At 38.0% G+C, this 25,025-nt stretch overlaps 3 protein-coding genes and 1 long non-coding RNA gene across 5 annotated transcripts; 1 reads left to right on the plus strand and 3 right to left on the minus strand.

The window, feature by feature from the left end:
- Nucleotides 1-4,777: 4,777 nt before the first annotated feature.
- LOC116178805 (kinesin-like protein Klp10A) lies at nucleotides 4,778-6,773 on the minus strand. Its single transcript, XM_031498424.1, has 2 exons — nucleotides 6,581-6,773; nucleotides 4,778-6,534 (listed from the first exon to the last, which is right to left on the minus strand). Exons 1-2 carry the CDS (start codon nucleotides 6,738-6,740, stop codon nucleotides 4,886-4,888), a joined length of 1,809 nt encoding a protein of 602 aa, XP_031354284.1. The 5' UTR covers nucleotides 6,741-6,773; the 3' UTR covers nucleotides 4,778-4,885.
- Nucleotides 6,774-12,177: 5,404 nt separating this feature from the next.
- Nucleotides 12,178-13,388, minus strand: LOC116178611. The gene is made up of 5 exons (XM_031498159.1): nucleotides 13,225-13,388; nucleotides 12,997-13,176; nucleotides 12,781-12,945; nucleotides 12,537-12,734; nucleotides 12,178-12,492 (listed from the first exon to the last, which is right to left on the minus strand). Exons 1-5 carry the CDS (start codon nucleotides 13,294-13,296, stop codon nucleotides 12,226-12,228), a joined length of 882 nt encoding a protein of 293 aa, XP_031354019.1. The 5' UTR covers nucleotides 13,297-13,388; the 3' UTR covers nucleotides 12,178-12,225.
- A 1,842-nt stretch (nucleotides 13,389-15,230) lies between these two features.
- Nucleotides 15,231-15,773, plus strand: LOC116178669. The gene is made up of 2 exons (XM_031498237.1): nucleotides 15,231-15,401; nucleotides 15,456-15,773. Exons 1-2 carry the CDS (start codon nucleotides 15,306-15,308, stop codon nucleotides 15,717-15,719), a joined length of 360 nt encoding a protein of 119 aa, XP_031354097.1. The 5' UTR covers nucleotides 15,231-15,305; the 3' UTR covers nucleotides 15,720-15,773.
- Nucleotides 15,774-21,047: 5,274 nt separating this feature from the next.
- LOC116178908 lies at nucleotides 21,048-21,943 on the minus strand. 2 transcript variants are annotated; one of them, XR_004146911.1, is made up of 3 exons: nucleotides 21,885-21,943; nucleotides 21,549-21,733; nucleotides 21,048-21,502 (listed from the first exon to the last, which is right to left on the minus strand). It is a non-coding gene; the product is annotated as an uncharacterized LOC116178908 (long non-coding RNA). The 2 variants fall into 2 exon arrangements; XR_004146910.1 differs by having other exon boundaries at nucleotides 21,549-21,941.
- Between the last annotated feature and the right edge of the window lie 3,082 nt (nucleotides 21,944-25,025).

Below are 25,025 nucleotides of genomic sequence, written 5' to 3' on the forward strand. Positions count from 1 at the left end.
TTGTCAAAGGAAAGTACTACGGTTGGGACGTTTGGAAGAAATATAACCATTGGACATTTAAATAAAATTTGATACATAGCCACTTGGAATAAAAGCAAATGTAGCGCCATTTTCCAAATTTGGTTTTGTGTAGGATGTGCAGTACCAACTTTCTTATTTATCGAAGAAATTTCGTAGGGGTGTTTTAAAAAATGCGCTTTACCTGCACAAGGGTTGTGCACAATTTGTACTTGTTTCAGTTCAGTTTCAGTTATTTTGCGTTATTTAGTATGGTGTAAATAACGTTTTCTACAGATAACCTGAACGTAAAATTTAACGTTAGTGATACGTCACAGGACCGATTATAACATTCATTACACATTATAACATATTATTCAATTCAAATTTGGGTTGTCTAAAAGTGCTTTTGCACTACCGTCTGAAGGAACAAGCTTCAATACGTACATGCAGAAAAATGTGAGATATCTGCACCAATCAAAAGACTTTCAAAGGTAAATAAGTCCATACAACTGTTGACTGTTTTTACATACAGGCACCTCTCATATTTCCGTTATCGTTCTTGACTTGAGAGAATTGAATCCATCTGATAGCTATTATTTTATCAGTCTCTCCGCCACAACTTTCTCACACATTAAGCTCTGGCATATTAACGAAATATCAGTATCTTTTGACAGTTTCTCACGAGAAACAACTTATCGTTGGATTAGTTTTCAATATGATAAGTTGACCACATTAGCGAATGACGAAGCGTTTACAATGATAGGTAAACTCTCTATGTTTGCTAGCTTTGAGAAACAGTTTACTACATACCAAACTATTCTTTTTTTACGCGTCTCTTTACCATCCACGGTTCAACTTGTAGTGCGATTAATTGACAACCTTGCTCCTGAAATAGTATGAAGAAAACTGAGCTTTTCAATCGGGAAAAGTACACAAACTAACTGAGGAGAATTATATTGAAATCACGTTAAATCAGGAAAGAAATGTTCATTAAATAATATCGGGTGATCAGAAATGATTGTCCACATTAAGTGAAGTATTGAGGAATTCAAGTTAGAGGAGCTGAAATTATTAAAAATTCATAATAATCATGCACTTTGTGACGAGTTTTTGAAATTTGGTATAGGTATGATCTTAAGGTTTTAGCAAACCATCGCAAGCAACTTGTGCGCGACCTCTGGTGTTGAATGGGCGGTGTGGAATACCCCCACTAAACGAAAATTAGTTGTCGCTCTCTCTGCAATGGTAACTAAATAATTCGTTTACTCATACGAACAAAAATCTCGTATATCTCAGGTTCCCCGAGATTACGTTTTTACCTACAATTCTGAGTCCTGAGGGGGGTCCTCGTGATACTTTCAGAAGGGACCATCGTGCCTTTTTTTCTTAACGAGCATTGCACTATCCACCGGAGTATTTTCTCTACAATTTTCATGTGAAAACGCTAAACATTTGGGGGGGAATGTAGTATCAGGGGGTATGGAATACTTCCCAGTAAACGGAAATTTGTCTCTTTTTTTACTTTTAAGGCTCTTAAAGATCATAACAAGTCTTTCAAAAAGATCTTTCAAATCCTGCTACGTTCAAGGTTTTTCCAAACCTTTCAGTGCCTCAAAAGGCCATTTACGACTCTTAAAAACTATACAAGTCTACCAAAAAGACTCTTCAGGACCTTTACTACCTTGAAAAACTCAATTCAAATCCTTGTATGATGTCTTTTACTGCTTTTAAGTTGTAACGAACCTGAAAGTCCCACAGTTGGGCGCCATATTACAACGGAAGTTAAACTTCAGGTTCATGGTTCTATATGTGTAGTTTTTCTTGTAAACTTTTTCCTCTTTCCGTGGATAGTATGTTAGGCTCTACGGACAGTTGCAAGAGATTCCAGGACATATTCCGGTTTCTTCTCTCATGGTCAGATTTCAAAGACATTACACGACCTAACGTACGGAACTCGCCCCCAGATGAAGCACCCTGTAAATAAACAGTAACATATTCATGCAAAGGAAAAGAAATGTGCTGCAAGAAAATCACTTACGAATTAACAATACAGGGTGTTTTTTTGGGAGCTTTAGTTAAACGTTTCTGGGAAAGTAAAATACGTAGGTTTTTGAAAATTTGTACTTAGGAGTTACTCTGAAGGCCGAATCGATGTAAAATATTTTCAAAATGTCCGCACTTCCGGAAACACCGGAAGTAGATAGTAATTCCGTTATTTTAAATGGCAACCCCTATTTTTTATTGCATTTTTGGATTCTACGTGAAATTTCAGTTCTTTTGATACCCATATGTCGATATCTGCCATTTATGGTTTTTAAGTTATTTTGACTTTAAGAAAAAAAATGGCGGATGCAGATGGTACCTTGATAATTGATTACTTGAAAACGGTTATAGTCATGGCAACCCATTTTTATCAGTGCATAGAGAATGAATAGGGCTTTCTTTTAGTGTACTTAAAAAAAAGTTAAGTTGCGTACAACCGCACCTATGGAGATCCAAATTGAAGAAACTTCAAAATCCATAAACTCAGTTTTTTTAAATGGAATGACCATGTTCTTAATATTGCATGAGATAGAGAATCGAAATTGGCATATTTTGATATTACATGTTCCTATAGCTATCTTTAACAGTTTCTGATTTATTCCCATTTCATTGGATTGATCTCGGAATTGATGCCATTTTTTTTCGCATTTTCTTTTTAGTAGTTGGCCATGATTTTATAACAATCGAATTTTAAACAAATCAAGGAATGGAGTCTTTAATACCATTGATTCTAGTTCTAGTCTAAATAATTCATTAATAAATAACTCATTTATTAAGGATATAGGACGGAAAATTTTTGAAAAATTTGTTAATCTTGCATTTGCAATTCAATTCATTTCCTTAAATATTCTCTTGTAGAGCTTTGTATCACTTGTGCTTCAACCGTTTGTAGTGCATTAGGGGTACAAAATTTCCAAAATTCATACAATTTCGTTCCAGTTTTAGAATGAATGTACGGAAAGCACGCGCCGCGATTCTGCCCATTTCACCATAAATAACAATTAAATTCCAAAATAGGTGAAACCACTGCGAGTCATTTTTCGATTTTTGAAAAACTTATGTTAACCTATAACAGTGGGTGATGGATTAGTGTCACTAGATTTGTTTAAAATTCAATTGTTATAGAATCATGGCCGACTACTAAAAAGAAAATCCGAAAAAAATAGTGTCAATTCAATAAAATGGGAATAAGTCAGAAACTGTTAAAGATAGCTATAGGAACATGTATTGTCAAAATATGCCCATTTCGATTCTCTATCTCATGGAATAGTAAGAACATGGTCATTCCATTAAAAAAAACTGAGTTTTTAGTCTTTGAAGTTTCATAAATTTGGATATCCATAGGGGCGGTCGTACGCAACTTAACTTTTTTTTAAGTGCACTAAAAGAAAGCCCTATTCATTCTCTATGCACTGATAAAAATAGGTTGCCATGACTACAACCGTTTTCAAGTAATCAATTATCAAGGTACCATCTGCATCCGCCATTTTTTTTCTTAAAGTCAAAATAACTTAAAAACCATAAATGGTAGATATTGACATATGGGTATCAAAAGAAGTGAAATTTCACGTAGAATCCAAAAATGCAATAAAAAATAGGGGTTGCCATTTAAAATAACGAAGTTACTATCTACTTCCGGTGTTTCCGGAAGTGCGGCCATTTTGAAAATATTTTACATAGATTCGGCCTTCAGAGTAACTCCTAAGTACAAATTTTCAAAAACCTACTTATTTTACTTTCCCAGAACCTTTTAACTAAAGCTCCCAAAAAAACACCCTGTATAGTGTCGATGTTTCCAAATACAGCACCATCTACGAATCGCTATTACATCGTTTAATTCTGCATACTCGTATTGGACATCATCCCTAAGAGAACATACTGTAACTAAATATAAATAAAAACACGTAAATCTGTCTGGAATTCTTACTGAGGGTTGGTAGGTAAAACCAGCGCTAGGAACAAAGGGATACTGTAAATTAGAAAATGGGATCTTACCGTAAGTAGCCTTATGCTTTTAATTCAAAGTATGAAAAATGACAATGCCCATGCTGTACTGGAATGCCGTTAATTTAGCAAATAATATAACTGGGTCATATAATTACTAAATGGATGCAATAAACGTAAAGATAAAATAAGGAATACGTCACTAAAGTAATTGTCGAAACTGCACTCACTATTCGAAACGTAAACATTACCACTGCTATCAACAAAAGCACAAATACCTCTGCCCCAATTTCCCCTTGTAAGTAAATCGTAGGCGAAAATTGTTAATATCGACGCGCCCAGAGTCGTCGGTCGATATGGATCATTACCTTACCTCGTACTGCTTTATATTTGACACTTATTGTAGATTATGGCCCATTTGAATGTAGGGCACAAAAGAAAAAAAACACGTGCTCCACGGTCAAACGAAACAAAGCGCAATATTTAATTTTTTCGTTGCGGCCAGGGGAGGATTCGGGAATAATTAAATAGAATTTTAGCGGGCAAATTCGCTTCGATTACAACATAATTATGGGAAATATTGTGCCCTCGTGTTTGGCCCAGGTTTCATGGGGGACAGGAAATTCAGCGCAATTTGCAATAAAACGGAGACTGGGTGACTTGCGGTTGAGTCAAGGCCCACAACCAGTTCATCCGGTAATCCACTTGAATCGAGACGAAACAACTGATGATTGGAAACTAGTGGGAACTGGTTCGTGGACAAAAAAAAACGCGTTCCCCAAAATAATCAGCGTCACATAAGGTGTGGTCACCATTTCGCCATTTATTTGTAATAAAATCTTGAAAGGTAAATAGATAAAACTTGAAAATACTCATTAAGTATAAAAATCTAGAAAAGTTAATATTTCCATTTCTTTTTACAGAGTAGATCGTAGTAGCTCGTCGCATGGACCAGTGCATCCTTGTGCACATCGACCGTGTCCTCCAGTAATTTCTTCCAGAATCGCGCGACATCCATCTTACTACAACTCGGATCTTGGAGATTATCGTAGGAGTCCATCGCCATCTTGTGTAATTCGACGCACTGTTTCATTATTACCTGATGTGTCTGTAGTACTTGGCAAAACTGATCTACAAGCTCGGGATTCTCATCTGGAGAACTGGAAGCGGTCGAGTCATCCGAACACGGGTCACTGTCATTCCCGAAATCGTGCTCGGGGCAAAGGTCACCTTCGCCCACGGCCAACTCCTTGACACGATCGGCGTATCGCAACGTGTTTAAGGTGTGTTCGCACGACGAAACACCGGGAGATATTAACGCGATCATGCAAGTGCGCGAGTTTTCACCGATAAACGAATCGCGAAGGATTTGGGTCAACTTGCTCCCTCTAAACGGGCAATGGGTCTCCTTTTTCCCCAAGGCACGAATGCACTCCTTAAGCGCCAGCAGAGACCGATTAATCACAGCACCTTCTATTCTGGTCAGTCGATTTGATTTAAACGTGTCCGCACCGCGCTCATTCCCCGCCAGATCGATGAGGGAAAAAGTGCCCACAACCCTTTTGCCACCAGCGACTATTTCTCGCAGCACAATCTGGAAAACGGCATGCGATCGCGAGGAAGACAGATTGGCCGAGGTCTGAGCCGATGTCCTTTGGTTCGACCCCTTCTGAATGATTTCGAGGACCTGCTCGACGTTTTTGACGACGATCTCAGTGAGATCGACGATTTGCACCTTTTGATTGCCGTCCTCCCACACCTTCAGACGTTTCCGCTTCGCCAACAGGTCGTATACGAAGTTTCCGTAGATTTCGAAGAAGCTCGCCGAAAGGGCGAGGTTCATTTGGCGATAGGTCGGCGTCGCGAGTAGCTTAAAGATGTCGACGGCTACCAGGCCGTAAATTCCGCTCGCGAAGTTCTGAGTTTTTCCCTTGAATTCGCCGCCCATTGTGTGCGTTTTTCCGGATCCGGTCTGTCCGTACGCGAAACACGTGGCGCGTCCGCCTTCGAAGACCGTTCTGATTAAAGGTTGGGCGGTGAAGCGGTACACCATTTCGTTGCTGACGGTGTCATCGAAGACGTAGTCGAACCTAAAGTTCAGATTGTCGAGGTACTTCGTTAAGTCTACCTTTTGCTTGGGTTCGTGTAGGATTAAGCGGTCGCGTTGGGGTATCGTAATGACGTCAATTTCGTTTTTGTTGAGCTCCTTTGCGTTTAGTGGCCTTTTCCGTACGCATACAGTAATTTGGTGATCGACAACGGGATCTGTGGAGCGAAGCGGATGAAAATCCAGAGTGGTCTTGTACTCCTTGATCATCTTCAGGAACTCCCAGTTTGGATTGTCGCCTTCCATTTTGATGAGTGCCTCTTTGATCGCCTTGGAGTCCGCATTCCTTTGTCTCCGTTCGTTTCGGTTTTTTGCTATTAGCGCAATTTCGCGGACTGCTTTCGATTTGGGTATGTGCATACTTTCATTGCGGTGACAGTTCAGAGACCTTCGCACGCATTGTGGCGAATGCGGCGATGACGAGTGGGATTTTGGGGACGCTACAATTGCGGATGGTTAAATACTGGAAAAACTACCAGCACTTACCTTGCAGTCGATCAACTATCATAGTTTTACTCCTGGAGCGAGTAGCAAACGGAGGAACGGTATTGTTAAGTTGTTCATTGTGATTTCCGGCTTCATCCGATAATTTTGACACCTGATCACGTTCGTCTTGAGCTTTAGAGCTTATTAAATACGAAAACATCCTTCGTGTCAAAGTTTGGAATGTCAATATACAAATTTAGAACCAAATGAGTGACACATAGCAAATGCGATCCTGCAGAATAAATAAGGTCATTAGTGTTCAAATGAAAAATCCTTACCAATTTAGGTGACACAAGAGGCATTTAACTAAAATTAATCACAAACAAAAGTGTACAAGGGTATTTTCCGACAATGAAATCCTATTTACTGCAAACGAGAACTTCAAACGTATTATTGACCAAACTTTCGGGGCGGACCAAAGCTCATGTTCCGTACAATAGTCACATTATAAACGGACAATATTCGCATGGAGGATTATAAGAGGATTCGCTTCTTAGAGAAAGGATTTAAAACATTTCCTCTTGTCGATGTTTTTTGCTATTTACAGCTCCCCCTTTCATTTTACTTCGGAAGATTTTAAAAGAATGTGCGTTTAGATAGAAGCGCCGATTTGCCAAGTGGACAAAAACATACAAAAGAGGTTATTGTGTGACTATATTTAGTGAGAGAGTGTAAATTAATTGCCACGATTGAAACAAAGATCTATACTTAGATTACATTGAACCTAAATTTAGTTAATTAGTATCGCTCGTAAACTGTTCTTTTAGTACTCTTCAAACAGTCGCTCTTGTTATCATAATGTCAAAAAGGTCGAATAAACAATCTCAGCAAGGTACGGTGCTGTAGATGTTATATAACTGTTAGTTTGGTTGAAACTGTTGCAGTAATATAACCTGGGACTTGAAAGTTATAGACAACTTACAATTTCCCACTCGAAGCGAAATATAGTACCTAATTAATTAATTACATATCATTGTTGCATTGGTGTTATGTACCAAATGGTTAATGATTTCTATCGAAATCCATAATTCTTTTACTTTGGTTTTACCGTCGATACGTAATCGCTTACTAGACCTAGGAAATTAGAACAATTTTGCCTGAAAGTTGTATATACCCTCAAAATTGGGGGTGCCGAAAAAATGCTCGGAAATCGTTACTCGAGGGTTTTATGTTTATTTTTACAATTTACTGAAAAGTCGCCTCCGCCTCCCTCGTATCGCCATCCTTGGGCATCCCCGGGAAATGTCGAGGGCAGATCTGAACCTTTTTATAAAAATAAACGTAGTACCCAATAAATCAAATCTGAACTGTCACACAAATGACTTAACAAAACAAATTCATAACGAAAATAAGATAACGTTTCCCTATCCTTAATGATTTTGGGAAATAATCTTTTTACAATGAAACAAATAAACAAATACCTTGGATACAGGCTAGTAGGCAAAATTTTTTGTGTTTAACTGTAAAAAAACCACCAGATTAATTAAATGAATTGAAATTAACATTTGATTAGTAATTAAACGACTCGTATTCACTTCAGGTGTGTAAACAATGTTGGGTTGGACCTCAACGTCCAATATGTTTATAATTTTTATGAAATAATAAATGCATTTTTGCACCCCCTCTGCAATGTTCAAAATATGGGTCAACCGGTATTATACAACATTTTTCTTTGTATTTTTCTGAACACTATGCCAAAAACCGCATTTTGATACGAACTGAGTGCAAAAATTTCCTTATTATCTCTTGAATTCTAAGCGCTTTTTAAAAAGTTGGAACATCGTCAGGACTGTAGATAACTCGTATGAGCCAAACAGACTAAAAAGTTAACAGGTGGTTACAAAATTGGAAATGATTACTTTAAAATTTATCAAAATAGGGGTTGAATCGACTAGGTCAATTGAATGGGACATCCTTAAACTTACGCCGGCCCGCTCAAAATTTTACTTTTTTGTTCTAACTTTAACTTCCTTGTGGATATAACTGCAAAACTTAGCGGACTACCTGCACGCTAGGGCGAGTACTTAGTGTCTATTCCCTTTTTATTTTGCTTTATGTTGCCGAGCAGAAACTCTGAAAAGAACCCACCGAATCGGCCCGCATCCGCCCGCAGAGCTTTGATAGCTTCCGTAGCGCTTTTCCACAAATCCCTATTTTAGTCTTATCTATAGCCGTCAAGAAAAACCAAAACGGATTTAACGCAAACCTCGCCAGACGTCTCCAGTATCGCCTATCCTACGCATTTTTCGCGTCTTGTAGAATGTAGTCGTCATTAAACCTACTCGCGGTCACTCTTCATATAAAGCGGTACATATGCAATTTGACACATTTATAAAATTAATAAATTTAGAAGGTCATGCGGGCACCCATTACAAATGTTCTTAGAGACAATTAAGGACTCGTAAAATCTCCTTAAAGAGAGTTCCTTAAAATTTGGCTTTTAATTTCTTCAAAGTCGTCCTTAAAAACTAAATGTCTTTTAAATGTTCTAAAAACCTGTTCGAGGCTGCTATGTCCCTGGGAAATTCTTAAATTCCATGCTGTACTGCATCTCATTTACCTGACTATGATTCGCACAAATAAAATATGTCTTACCATACCATCGTTTGCCGTCACTGTCCCAGGGAAGCGAGATTGTGTGAATTTGCAATTTAATATGCCTTTCCCTCTATTCAGCCCAAACGACTAATTCCGTATACCCTACAAAACCATTAGAAAACTTTTGGAGATCTAAAGGCTATAGACGGTTAAGCCCTAGGCTCTTACTGGATCTTACCGTTAAATGTTATTAAAAATCCCTAAAAGCGTCCACAAAAGCTCTAAAATGCCCGGCTCTGAAAAAGTGCCAAAAATCGCAAAAAATTATAAAATAGACTCTAAAGACTGTAGATAGTGCAGAAAACTCTAGAGAAGTTTACTATGACTGCCTTCCGACCTTTGCAAATAGCGAGTTATGGTTTCCAAATCTCAGAAACGTAGATTCAGTGGAAAACGTGAAAGAAACCGAAGAAGGCAACAAATCTTCGAAAACAGCAGAAAAATGAAAACGACAGGAACAAAATAAACTCGGAGAAGTCAGGAAATTAATGAAGCCCAAATAGACCGACGAATCAGAAATTGAAGAAGGATGAAATGCCAAAAAAGAGGTAAATGCTACTTAAAATAACATTTTAGTAGTAGAAGTCTTTTACCTAGTTCTTTAATTTTACTGTTAACGGCGATCCAAGTGTTATAGATTCCTTATTACAATAGTTCTTTGTTTTGTCGTCCGAGTTCGTGCAGAGGTTTTCTTAAATTTTTTGGTGCACGGACTACTTTGTAGAAAAACAGATTCAATCCTTTCTCGTAAGAAGAAGTAGGGGTTACTCGACATTTTTGTCTACCTGTTAAAAGGCATTTATATGGCTGTATAAGTTTGGTGAAGTTTTTCTATTGTTATTTTGCTTTCGATACTTCGCCGACGCTGTTTGCGTTTATACCCGATTGTACGAGCAATCCGTGGTCGAGGCAAAATTTTACTTTTGGTTAGTTAACGTAAATTGAATTATTAATTTTTATTGAGTATTAATTACGGTTTAACATCCGATTGACGACTAGTCCAGTAAAAGTAGACATTGACCCAGAAATTTGAAAAAACAAGCTGAAAATTGGCATACATGGTGAGGATGGTGCTAGAACTAAATCCTGAAAAGTCCCAAAAGATCCCGGTTGGGGAACGGACGCCATCTTGAAAAAACTAACCCTAAATTTGATTTTCCGATTTTTGAGCATAACAAATGAACGGATGGTCCAAATTTCGTCGTCAAGGTGTCAAAATGGTTGTTTTGATGTTTGTTTTGAGTGAAATAATTATTCCGTATAATACGATGCCCTTGCAAATGTGACCTTTTTCAAAAAACGACCCCCATCATGGGTTTCTCTCTTTTCCGGCTATTGTTGTTAAATAAAGCTTCGGATAATTAGTATTGATGTTTCTAATCGTTCTTCTTGACGTTCTCTATCTGAATGTCAAAATTTATGTTAAAAAAACCTTCAGAGTTCAGAACAAGATTGAGAGTACTAACTAAATGAACACTATTTTATTCATTATTATTTGCAGTCAGGTTAAGTTGCAAGTAAAAATATTTAAATGCATTTTACAATTAATGTAAATGAGCGGAATCCTTTCAACTATTCGCACATAACTAAAAAAAACGGCGTGAAAATAATCAATCCATACACAGGTTTTAAACTGGAAACATTCCGAGACCGAACGACAACACAATGACGAACATCTATACTATGAGTAAAAATCAGACACCGATCTACTCTTACAAAAGTAACCGTTACACCTGAACGCACGGTATCGAAACGTGATATAAATTTGGGTGTTTCGTTACTAAGAAACCGTAGCTTCCAGATTTATTTATTTATTTTAGGAATAAACAGAAGGTGATTTAATTTCTAGCGCCCTTTTAGCTGCCGATGAGGAAACCAGTTTCCGTATTACATAAACACTTTCTAAGATAACCGCTCCTTTTGCTGTTTAGGTAGTAAGGTTACACAAGATAATCGTTGCAAGGAAGATATAAAATCCAGGATAGCGCAGGCTAAAAAAGCATTGGCTTAAAAGTGGGACCTGCTAAGATTCGAGATAAATTAGGAAATTAGGAAAAGATTGATAAAAACGTACAAATGGAGTGTAGGTCATACAGGTGCGAAACCTGGACGATAGGCAGGGAAAAGTAGGATAGAATGAGGCTTAGCTGGATGGATAGGGTAACAAACGAACCAGTCTTGGAGCTAGTACAGGAAATAGGGAAATATGGAAAATCGTACCGAGAAGACGAGCTAGAATGATAGCGAACGTGCTAAGACACGGAGGAATAGCACTACTAGCTATAGAAAGTAGGGCCGAGGGCAAGAGAGGGGTAGGGCCACAGAGACATAAATACATAGACCAAATAGTTAGGGACGTAGGCAAAGGTAGTTATGTAGAACTGAAAAGATTAGCGTAGGATAGGAAAAGGTGGAGGACTGCGTCCAACCAATCCTAGGATTGCGCAAACAAAACAACAACAAATGCCGAAAACGTGAAAAATCCAGGTTGGGGGTGATCTTTCTAAAAAGCTCGAATTTTCAAGGGCGTCTATGTGCGGAAATATGTTTTTACTCCAAATACACATTTTGACATTTTGACACCTTAGCAACGAGAATCAGACCATTGGTTCATTGGTTTTGCTCAAAACTCGAGAAATCGAGTTTAGGGGTAGTTTTTTTAAGATGGCGTCCGTTCCCCAACCGGGATCTTTTGGGACTTTTCAGAAATTGGTTCTGGCACTATCCTGAACATGTTTGCCAATTTTCAGCTTGTTTTTTCAAATTTCCGGGTTTGGCCCTTATTTTGTCTAATTTTACTGGACTAGACTGCCAGACGCGAGAATGGCTTTAGCAATATTTTATCTGCCGCGCTATTCACTACCCCTTCTGTTTCGTTTTGCTAGTGTACAAAAACCCCGATATTCACCCCGGCCCACCTCTTTGTCGAAACGGAATTATAAGCGATCTCACTGATAGCGAGTTAGGGAAAGAGAAGAGGGTAATAATGAAAATACAAGTACTAGTTAACACTATATTTTAGTAGCCCTTACGGAATTACAAGTTATCTAATCCGAATCTTCTTCTACATCGGTACCCCAGACTGTGTACACCTGATCATCGAAGCTCGCTTTCATATGGATAGCGCTCGTGACGTAATGGTCTCCATTTCCAATAACTGCATTGAAGGAGTATTCCGGAAACTGAATCCCCAGGTACCTACACAGAAGCAAAATTCTTTTCTTCGGGTCACTCTTCATGCCACAAGTCCGCTTCAATGCTTCCGCGACCTTCATCTGCATAGGAACAGTCATATCGCTACTCAAAACTGCCACCTAAAATCTCCGATAAGGTCGAGTTGCTTAAAGTTGAGGCGAACCTTTTTAGGTGCGTAGCTAGCCTTATCGGTCTTGATCACCTCCCCAGCATTGTCAAAGGTTTTTATTTCTACTTCAACTGGAAGTTCGAATTCTTTAAGGAAGCCGATGTAGTCTTGAACACTATCGCTGTCAAGTTCATCGTCAGGGTCGCTATCGTCCTCAAATAACATGTGGGTACTACCGTCTTTGAAGTGAATCTGCAGGGAACAAGTGAGAACTTTCAGTGAGCAATACGTTCCTTACCCTTAATTCTTCGGTCAGGAGTGTTTTCTCCTGCAAAACGCCTTCGAGATCGAAAATTTGTCTACTACCCACAGCTGTCAAATTCAACTTCTTGGCTAAAGCAAAGACTGATTTAATTTTGGCTTCATCGTACTTCTCTTCCAGCTGGGGCCCTTCTGGTTTAGTCTGAAAATGGGAGATTATTTTGTTAAATATTAGCAAAGGTAGCTATAGTACTTCGAAGGAAGATGTTCGAATTTCGAAGGTGTCGAGTTTCAAGGGTTTTCCTTCTTCATTATTAAACGGATGCGTGTAGACAACTTTTACCATCATGTTTGCATCCTCAAAGCTCTTCTTAACGGCCTCAAAACGACCGATTTCCTTCTTCAGTATAGCTTCAGTTGCTTCGCCCTCTTCCTGCAAATAATAGTCGTTACTAAGTATTACATTTCCTGAAAGGTTTACCGGAGTGGATTTTGCCAAAGCGAAAGAAAGGCAAAAGCCGATCACAAGTACAAACGCCCTTCGAAGTTGCATTTCGCACGTCTCTGATTCTGATTCAGTTGTGTCTTCGGAATCTCTTTCAACCTTTGATTGATGTCTCCAATAACAGTTATGTAAATGTGTGGTAATGATAACTTTGAGATAGTCACTGTAGTATCTTTAGCTTTATAGTTTATCAAAGGTCAATTACAAAATATGGACAATGCAATCGCACGAGAGAGATCCGCCTTCCAGTTGCACCGTTGGATGCCAGTTATCAAGAATAGCATTAATTTAACAGAGCACAAGATCAAGTGATCTGGTTTGCTTCCGCTAGTATAGAGCTTCGGCAAAGGGCTAGAGCAAAAATTAAATATCGAAAGTTGTTTTAAGATCGTACCATTTCTCCTATTCCACATAGAAATGAAAAATAGTGGAGATCGTAACCCATGAAGCCACAAAACGCGGGACCAGTTCTTTTTTTGCCTAAATTGTAGTAAAATGTGCCGCAGTCAGTTTGTAAGCAAAACATCCCGTTCTCAAATTATCGCATTTTTTTAGATGAACCTCATAAGTTATGAGCTTGACCTGTAATTGGAGTAACGACCGAAATTTTGAGCAGCACCTCCGTATGATAACCTATGCAATAACCTACACCGCGAGTAATCAATTTTCAAATCCGGAGTGTGCCCTTTTGCTCTTCTGTATTTAAACAAATGGTTGGAATTTTACTAATGAAATGGGGGGTTACATTTCAGGGTAGGAAATCCCTGATAGTAATTGCTGTTTACAGTGATGTTAATGTTTTTCCCAAAATGTATCCACGGCTAGTTCAAAAAACAAATTCTAGTGTCATTACCGTACGAAAATTTGGCTCTATTTTTTGTCCGGAAAATTAAAAATGTGGCGTAAATGAGTTCAATCTAATTATTTTATGTGATACGATTCTGATCCATTCAGCCAATTTACAGAAGAATTTTTCTAATTACTTTATGTAAAATTGAATGCCAATTCTTAAAAAGAACTGATAGTTATTTTCTATACAAATCAAAAAAATTTCGTTACCTATATCATTTTCTGGAATCGATGGCTTCCCTATAGTACAAATCACTACGGCCTTCTTTAGCATTTTTATTAATTAATTAATTAATCTCATTTTCCAAATATTTGAGGTTAGGAACGAGATTTTGAAAAACGGTTTTCGCTGACCTCTTTGGGTGTTTTTTGGCTACATTTTCTTAAAGAAAAAGTCATATCATTCCATTTGCTTTTTTTAGTATTTTGTCATAGTGTCAAAGCTATCCCCCTGGCGGAGAAGGATTCAACTAAATTAACTATATTGATTCTTGTTGCCCAAGGAATGCTCTTTTCAATGATACCAAATTTGTTACAATCAGTCAAAGGGTTAAGAAGTTAAAGCAGGTTATTGCACAAACAATTGAACGCCCTACGCTATCTTTGTTTTTTAAATAACTGAGTTTTTGTTTTTACGAAAATGATAGATAAACTGGTTCTCTTTAAAAATGTGAAAAAACAATGTTTAGTTTATTATGCGAAATTTAAAGAAAATGCAATTTTAAAATTTAAGATGGCAGTTACGCCCTTTGGTGGCCATTTTTAGAACTTGAAAATATTTTCCAGCGATTCTTTATAACCGATTTACCCAATAATTTTTTTACCCCTAAGTTATACGACGAACGGTTCCCGAGATATGGCGGAGGAACAGCCTTATTGGGTCACCCGGTACGTATTTACACAGACGACAAGATGAACAAAGCCTAGACAATAGAATTTGTTTTGGGCAAAGATTGTGAAAGGTCTTTCTGTAATTATTTCGTTTAAACTTAGTAACTGACAGCAAAATAGTATCTTCTTTTGAATAACACGGTCAAAGATTATCTACACGTATACTTAATTATAACGAAATAGAATTTCTTGAAAATTGTGACAAAAACATGTATAGGGTGCCCTTTGATTGGCCCCACGATTATCGAACTTGACACAAATATCGAACAGAACTGACGCTCTCGGTTCAGTCGCTTGTAACAAGGCACACGGTCAACATGGCAATCGTCAAAATTCTTCTAAGTCTTGCACTTGTCGTAGCGTGCGGGGCCATGCAGGCCAACTACTTCGGGGGCCCTGGCAATGCACCAAGGGTACGTATGATCATAGGTATTTTTAACACGAGAGCTATTAATTTTATTCCGAAGATATCGGTACTGATTGAGAAATCCTCGAACATGTCCCCCAGCATGGAGTTGGACGCTTCCGATATGTTAAAGGACGCGATCGCGTCGAAAGGCGCGCAACACCACAGCGAAATCTGTAACACGTTGAGGCAAAATTACGCTCACAAGCATGACGGGTTCGTATGGCACGTTGTTATGTACAAGGCCTACTCGATCCAACCCATTAAAAGTATCGAATTGAAGGTGGATCATGATATGTATATGCTTTTTGCCACTAAAAAATAATTGTACTTTATGCTCAATTGACAATAAAAAAGTTGTTTATCGCGTTTTTACTTACACTGCAATTATTCGCTGAATGATGTAAGTGATGACCTCGATTATCTAAAATTTTCTCGAATTTCTGTTCGATGAACTATTGTAGTTATCAAATTCTGCAGTTTATTCAATAACGTCCTAACGTCACGAACTCCAGCCTGGATTCCATGCCCAATGTCCTGATAGGGTGGTGTTCAAATAATGAGGATCACCTTCGACTTCCCTCCCTAGTCGCTTACAGTCTGTCAATATCCGAATAGTTTATGAGCTCGTAACGTCTTTCCGTCCGGATATATGCACCAAAAGACCTTGGATGTAGTCACCGACGTAAGTAATGATAATCGAAAGCTTACTGCCACTTAGGCCACCAACCATACACTATCTAAAATGGCAACGTTGAAGTGTAACTTTTCCGGTGGGAATTTATATCTAAAATGGCAACGTTGAAGTGTAACTTTGTTTCTGCATTTCTTCGTCACTGCCTTGATATAAACACTACAGTAGGTATAATTACAAAAATTGGGCAACCGGATTTTATGCATTATATTCTGGCAAACTTAAGACAATAATTGACATTTGTAGCTTAATCTCGTTTTTCTCTTCATTGAAATGAAAAATGGCTTTTAATGTTAATCAAGTTTTTATTTTAGTGATCCAGTTTTGTTACACACTGGCAAAAAAGCCCACGTAAACGTAGTAAAAAAATAAAATTTAACGATTCAAATTTCTTTCTTTAGGTTGTTTTCAATCGAACCCAAAAGTCAAAAAATTGTAATTATTGTCATTGAATCCTTTTCTCTGAATTTAAAAAATTGAGGTAACAAATTCAGCAACAATTCCTAACAAGTAACCGATGAAGTGGTAATTAAACTCCTCGGCATTTAAAATCACATTTCCTTTTAATGGAAGAACCATATGACCACATTGCTTATCTAATAAGTAATTAACAAGGCATTTACATAAAGCGCATTTCCACTTGCATTCATTTCCTATTTGTAACATGCAACTTTTGTTAAAATTGTAAAAATCCGGCCACAAATATGAAAGATAGCGTTGCACATGTGCAATCCATTTTTGACGTGCTACTTCAATTTCAGTTTTTAAGAAGAGTTTCATTTCAATGCTTTTCTAAATAAGAAAGTTGGAACTGCGCATGCGCAAACCTAAATTTTGAAGCTAACGTTAGATTTTCCTTTGTTCCAAGTGGTTATGTACCGAATTTCATTTAAATCTCTCCATAAATAAGAAAGTTGGCACTGCGCATGCGCAAAACCAAATTTTGAAATTGGCTTTTATTCCAAGTGGCTATGTATCAAATTTCATTTTAATACTTTTATAATTAAAAAAGTTTGCACTGCGCATGCGCAAAACCAAATTTTGAAATTGGCTTTTATTCCAAGTGGCTATGTATCAAATTTCATTTTAATACTTTTATAATTAAAAAAGTTTGCAATTCGGTTTATAAATGGTCAAGAAAGGGCACTGTGAATTTTGAATCGATTCGACTCAACTTTTGGCATTGCCTATTATATGGCTAAAGCTATGCCCATATTGAATTTCATGCAATTCAGTTTATAACTAACGGAGATGTAAAAGCGATTGGACATTTCTAAACAAAGTTATCGTTCACACGGACAGATAGAGAGACAGACAGACAAAGGAACAGACAGACAGACCAACAGGCAGACGACAGACAGCAATGTAAAATATTAAACGATCTCTAGGATCGTTAATAAACGGCCTAAGTGTAAAATTATGGATTTTTTGTAAGCGGTACAGAAAAAATTCCTTCCTTGGTGCAAGACTCGACACTATAATGAACCAAATAGCGAAAAAAGTAGAACAATAGCTCTTAAGATAAGAAACTAGTAGCGTCTCAAAGTGAGCGGACGGACGGACGGACCGACGGACGGACGGACAAAGTGGCCACAATAGCGCATTTTTTTTGTGGAAATGCGCTAAAAACAGATTTACCAATTCTTGGTATTATACCTGCTGCAGCGTTTATGTCAAGGCAGTGACAAAGAAACGCCGAAGCAAACACGACAATACACGACGCCGTGCGGCCCATCCCACACGAATTACAGCCGGAAAACTCACACTTCAACGTTGCCATTTTCGATAGTGTATGGTTGGTTACCTAAGTGTCAGTAAGCTTCCGATTATCACTTTTGTCGGTGATCTTACATGCACCGATTTCGCTCGTTTGTCTCAAACTTTATAGTTCGTCATTATTAAATGTTGTTCCCATCATACGTCTGGATAAAAAGAAAATGCGCCCATTCCATTACTTAGATAGATATGTGTATGCACTGACTCGACGGACTGGGACTAACCGTTATCACCTTCCTGTCTGAGTCCACCCTTTTGACAACTGGCAAGTGTTCGTGAAAAGGGGGATAAGGAAGTGTACTCGAATGAAAAGTTTCCATAAAATTAATGAATTTTTAGGGGAATTTTTCGAAACAAAAAAATTTCTCTATGTGATGCTTTTGTCCATCTGTCCGCCTGTTCCTTGCCTAATTCCGCGTTTACACGAGGCCAGTAAGTAGGCCAATAGCTGAACTCCAGTGACTGGATTCCAGTAGCTGACCTGTCCAGTCTGGTGAATTAACGTTTACACGAAGGCAGTTCATTGGACCATTGAATAACGAAATTCTCGATTGGTCCCAGCCAGAATGTCCAGTCGGCCAGGAACCATGGATGATCAGTGTCCCGCTAGGACTTAAATACAGTGTTTCACCAAATATGTCACGATTTAATCACTAAGTCTTGTGATGGGTCCCGGGAAAAGTTGGGAAAAAAGAAAGAGTGGATCAGAAAGTTGAGAAAAGATTCAGAGGGTGCACCATCTCAGTTGCTCAATTAAATCGGTTACACAAACATTCTTTCGCCTATTCTATTTGGCGAATGTCATGTCATTCCCCACTTTTTAGGTCCACTGCTACTATCGTCGTTATGCCGCCTCGTTCCTTCCTCGTCTAGTCGCCATGTCGTTTCGACGTCTTGATGTTTGTCGCTTTACTCCTCTGCCTCCATTGTCTCTCGTATCATCTACTTTTTGCTTTCTTGTTCCTTTATCTTTTGATCTCCTCGCATCTTCGTAACGTTGTCTCCTAGTATGCGACCTCTTCAGTGTTATAGCCCAGCGATTCTCAACCCAAGGCGGTCGCGCATAGATTTTTGAGGGTCGCGGTAAGTACAGGACAGGCAAGATAATTTCGATTTCAATTCCGAATTCAACAAAATGCAAAGTGCATAAGAAAGTTGTGACGGAAACAGTACCTACTCCGTACTCAAACAGTCGATATTTAAAAATTAGAAAATCTTAAAATTACTTACAATTTTTTTTCTTTTAATAATCCTAAAATCTAATCGTGGACAGGTTTGCGATAAACGGACGCACTTAACTCAACACAAACGCTGATAGCTTCAGAACTTCATTTTCCTTTATCACAAACTTGACGATAACCGAACGGCCATGTTGAACACAATTACAAAAATTATCGGTGGCTACTCGAACAGTTCCCCTTTACATTTTTTGCAAAAAACAAGAGAACCTCAACAGAAGACCTCGCGGTGCACAAATGCCGCTTCCTTTTCTTCAATTCAACTTGACAAATTTTTCCGTAAAACGGACAAACCGCTTTAAACTTCTCACAAAAATATTTTGAAGACGACTAGCTGCGTCCTCAATCAATCGAACCGGGCGGGCAGCAAACTCTTTTCCAACCGTCGTGAATCAGCCATGTTTTTTTGTTGTCTCCCGTATTTAAGAGAACACCACTTATATTCTAGAATAAACTATCGCAATTAAAAAGAAAATGTGCGCACTGATGCCTTGGATTTTAAAGTTTGCAAGGTCTTATTTTGGTGTATTAAACGCATTTGTTTTTCCTACAAATAAAGTAAAAACCTATTCCGAATAGTAAATAAGCGCAAAAACGTCCGTGTGAGCCCATACGGGGGAGATTTTCCTAATGGGGTATTTACATGGGTCAATTTTCTCCGTGCGATTAATCGGTTCACAAAGCCGCATCGCCACCTCCTTTACACAGTTGACTGGAATCACAACCGTTGAACAGATTTTAGTTACCAGCCGCATGGTACCACCCCCCGCACGGCCAAAAGTCGGATGCTAGTCTACTTTGGACCAAGCGATTTTAGTCACTTGCGGCCTAGCCGAATTGACATTTAGACGGTCGATTTTTGCCGCGCGGTTTTGCAGTGCGCGGAAAATCGACACGTGTAAACCCCTTGTATAAGAGACTTCCACCATTCGGTAGAGATTAGATCACCCAAACCTACGTCATCCAGTTTATAGAGAGGTCTTTTAACAAATTTGTATACATCCATGTACAAGCACTAGCCTTTGCCTTAAGGCACTTACACGATAATTAGCGAGAAAAGGCCATCCTAAATACGATCCTAAAAGAGAAATGTGTCTGTCTTTTTCTAAAAAGTCTTATGAAAGGATGAACACAATCATGGGTGAAAGCGATACCGGGGGTCCGGGGGTATGGAATGCATACGAAGATTTGGATATATTTAACCAAAGGTTACCATGAGGGTGCAAGGGATAACAAGAATTAACGGGTCCTCCTTTGCTGAGGGTACTGCTGGGGAGTATTCCATACCCCCAGGATAGAAACGAGTTTTAAATCAAGCCGTTTATGCAGTCTTGCTGATATGCCGGGGTGTAGATAACGACAACAGTTGTTGCGTCGGAAAATTCCCATTACTCTAGGTGTTGATTGGATTAATGAGTATTAAAGTTTAAATGCGCTTAACTGGGTAAGCATTGTTAATGAATGACGTTTTAATGAGTTGTAGATCAAACCGGCAGACGGCATCCAGAGTTATATCAAAATGCTCGTCAAAATGGGTGCGCTTAAAAGACAGGAAGTTCGATTGCCATCTTAAATTTGTTCGATAACTACAGGCCGAGTAATTAATTAAAACCGAATTAATTTGAATCGCTTTAATCTAGGCTTTAGTCGTAAATACGGCGAAGAACTGGAAATTCCCTATTCCATTGCCCCAAAATTCGGATTTATTTATAAAGTAACGCTGGATTTTGTGGGCATCTGTTGCCATTTTTTATTCTTGCCGTAAGTAACTTAATTTATTGAGTCAATTTTTGCGAAACTGTACCGTTTACGGGTTTTGTCACATTGATACCTATACCGACGATATGTCGCTTAATAATTATTACTTCTATAGTTTAATTTTAACTTGACGATTAGGCAACACATCTTACTACCAACATTTTCATTTAAAATCAATGACGCTAGAGACAGAATGAGTGTGTGTAATTTCATCAAATAATACATGAAAATGTGATTCACTCATCATATGTTGAGGTACACGTTTCCAATGCCTGGAGCGTTAACACACACATGCTGCAATTGCTTTTATGATGTAACAAGTGTTGCAATTTTATTGATACAAACAATATGACTTATCTAAATAAAATAAAATAAATATCTAAGTCTTAAGTGAAGCTAAAGAGATACCAAATAAGGTGTACTTAAAATCGTCTACCCTCAAGTCGATGGACACATCTCTGTGGATAGCGTACGATTTATATTCGACGCAGTTCCAAATATATCCAGAATATTTCGCCATGAAGTAATCCCTAAGCCCCTTGCAGGGATTATCGGAGTCTTCGTCGATAAATCTTTTCAACACCTGCACGGCCTCAGTTTTCATAACGTCCGTCATTTTGTCACTGTCTATATTATTGACACCTGTACCAAAAACTTCGACGTTACCACTCAACATAAAATTACATACCAAGGGTTCAAAGATGTAAGTCATCACCAAGCCTGTGCCAGTGCGGTTCGCAATTGCGTTTCCATCCACCGATAAAATCGCCAAAGATAACAGAAGCAAAACTATTATTCTCGCCATTTATTTCGTCTTTAAGCTGAAACCACTGCTCTACAAATTCTCCGTTGACCTTCTCCCAGTTTGATAAGCTGAAAGTAAATAAATTGTTGCATAAATAAAAAAAAACGAAACAGCATGCGAAACGTAATAGATCGACTGACTGCATGCTTTAAAAAATAATTAGTGGTAAGTCTGCGGGCTACGATTTTATTAGCTCTGTGACAGTTTTTAACACTTAACCCTGCGGTCGCGGTTTGGTCCCAGGTTTCAACTTCGGTTTCACAAACTGACATGTCTGGCACACTTCTCGTTCTATTTACGTTTACGGTCCGTGCAACACGAATTTACCATTTCGGAATCCGCGCGAATAATTTCCACAAGATATTGAATTAGATAACGAGCCAATTTAGTAAGCGGAAAAAAATGTGGACAAACCACTCCGTCAAAAAATGTACCGATAGATTTCAGGTCTTTATTTTAATGGTCATACATTATAAATAATAATCCACGTACACACAGAAAGACAAAGTGGCGTGATTGACAAATCGAAAAAAAGAGAACCGGAAGAAGCATCATCTTATAAAACAGTTTGTGGTTTGATGCGATCGATAAGCACTTCTTTTTCCGTTCCTGAATGATGTCACTTATATTTTCGGTGTAATTTTCTCACAATTACGCTTAATATTGAATTCTACTGGGCAGATCTAATTGTCCACTAATTATTAATGGTCACTTTTTGCTACCTTACTTATTGCTGGAACATTAAAAACCCGTCTATTCGAGTGAACAAAAATTAAGACAAAGACACCAATAATATATTGAGCGCGTTTTAACAGCAAGACTGTCATCATCAGCGAATAACTCCACTCAGTTGTTCCCTGATGATGACAGCTTCACTGTTGAAACGCTCTGTTGATTGTGCCTTTGTATTGTTTTACTAAGTATTTATTTACGCATTCCGGTGGAAGTAAACATATTACTAGTAAGGTGTTGCCCTGTACGATTCCACAACCCACTTATTCCGTTGAGAAAGTACTTCATACAGTTATGCATCTTTGCTGTATCATATTGCTTTCTCATCGCGCGCGGCCTGCAGCTCTTGCGTCTTAGCAATACAAGAAAGGGGGTCTTCTTCTATATAGTGTGTGGGGTCTGGATGTAAGATAATCGACTTCAACATTAATACTGTTTGTACTTTCACTTGTACTTTTTCATGTTAAATTAATGGTGGGCGATACTGAAGCACCACTTTGATGTTTTTTTTTGGACAAGCCATTTTACCATTTTACGAGTTGTGTCTAAATTAAATCGTAGATGTCTTTGATGTATTTTCGTACGAAATTGATTGACCTTGTTTTCCATCTGCATTTATGCTGTCTTTTGCTTTTGTTTGTTTGTTGCCGTAGTTGATTTATTTCTTGTAGTTAGGTATTGTGTGTGTTGTGCCAGGTTTTTTTGTCCAGTGAAGGTTCCTTTCCTGACCTTGTTGTGTACATAATATATCTTCAGTTGTTCTTTTGTTTTTTACGCACAAAACTCGCAGCCGAAGCCAAAGCCAAACCCAAAGCTGAAGCTGAAACTCAAGTTGAAGCTAAACCTGCAGTTTTTATATACTCAGACATTAGCGATATCTATGATTTCTATTTTCGTTAAAGTTACCTACACTTCGTTGTTCATTCCTACTCCCTATCCGCGAGGAGGCCTCTGCATATTAAATCACTTCTTTTTCTAGTATTTTCTTTAATTTTGTCTTTTTGCATTTTGTCGCAGTACGCACCGAAAAATTTTGTACGTCCCGGCTTAACGATAAGTCCAATTTTTTTCGTTCAAAAACCCCACCCTATGGTCATCGACTGGCTGATTTACTAAACTTTTTGCGATTACTTAATGTTAACGCACATTCCGCGGCCTAGAACGGAATATTTTTCTGTCGCGTTTTGAGAAGAACTCTTCTGCGGCTTTGTTTGAATTCTTTGCCAACTATATAACCAGCTTGCGCAAACCTATGTATGATTGATACTCAACGCAATGCTATCGTGGCTTGACGCGTATTGCTCTACTACTTACCATCAACGACCAATTTTCCACCAGTCGTTATTTTTTTAAACTGCGCCCATAGAACGTTTCCCTCCCTAAACCCAAATTAACATTTCTTCTCATACTCACATTGACTCAGCAAAAACAAAACACCTAATGCAAGTTAACTAGTTTTGTTACATATGTGTCACGAGAATTTGGCACCCACCAACATTCACACGCAGTTATGTCCATGAACCTAGCAGAGCATGGTCAGCAGAACACAATAAAACATATTGCATAATTAGGTGCTAATTAAGTGCCCTATCCCCGAATTAAATACTCCTTTTTTTAAAAAATTATTACATGTTCTGCCAGGTTCAAATGAACTCAGCAGAACACTACCTTTAAAAACCCAAGAAAATGAAAAGTGAACTAACTATAATTAGGTGCTAATTAAGTGCTAATTAAATACCCTATTCCCAAATTAAATGCTCCTTTTTTTAAAAATTAATACATGTTTTGCCAGGTTCATATGAACTCAGCAGAGCAGAGAGCACTACCTTAAAAACCCAAGAAAATGAAAAGTGAACTAACTATAATTAGGTGCTAATTAAATGCCCTATCCCCGAATTAAATGCTTCTTTTTTTAAAATTATTACATGTTCTACCAGGTCCATAATTTAAAAAAAAGAGCATTTAATTCGGGAAGATGACACTTAATTAGCACCTAATTATAGTTAGTTCACTTTTCATTTTCTTGGGTTTTTAAGGTAGGGCTCTGGTGAGTTCATATGAACCTGGCAGAACATGTAATAATTTTAAAAAAAAGGAGCATTTAATTCGGAAATAGGGCCCTTAATTATCACCTTATTAGCACCTAATTACAGTTAGTTCACTTTTCATTTTCTTGGTTTTTTGAGGTAGTGCTCTGCTGAGTTCATATGAACCTGGCAGAACATGTAATAATTTTTAAAAAAAGGAGCATTTAATTTGGAAATAGGGCCCTTAATTATCACCTAATTAGTACCTAATTACAGTTACTTCACTTTTCATTTTCTTGGGTTTTTAAGGTAGTGCTCTGCTAAGTTCATATGTACCTGGCAGAACATGTAATAATTTAAAAAAAAGATCATTTAATTCGGGGATAGGGCACTTAATTAGCACCTAATTATAGTTAGTTCACTTTTCATTTTCTTGGGTTTTTAAGGTAGGGCTCTGCTGTGTTCATATGAACCTGGCAGAACATGTAATATTTTTTTTAAAAAAGGAGCATTTAATTCGGAAATAGGGCCCTTAATTATTACCTAATTAGCACCTAATTACAGTTAGTTCACTTTTCATTTTCTTGGTTTTTTGAGGTAG

Source organism: Photinus pyralis, unplaced genomic scaffold (genome assembly GCF_008802855.1).
Source record: "Photinus pyralis isolate 1611_PpyrPB1 unplaced genomic scaffold, Ppyr1.3 Ppyr1.4_LG8, whole genome shotgun sequence".
Lineage (NCBI taxonomy): Eukaryota > Metazoa > Arthropoda > Insecta > Coleoptera > Lampyridae > Photinus > Photinus pyralis.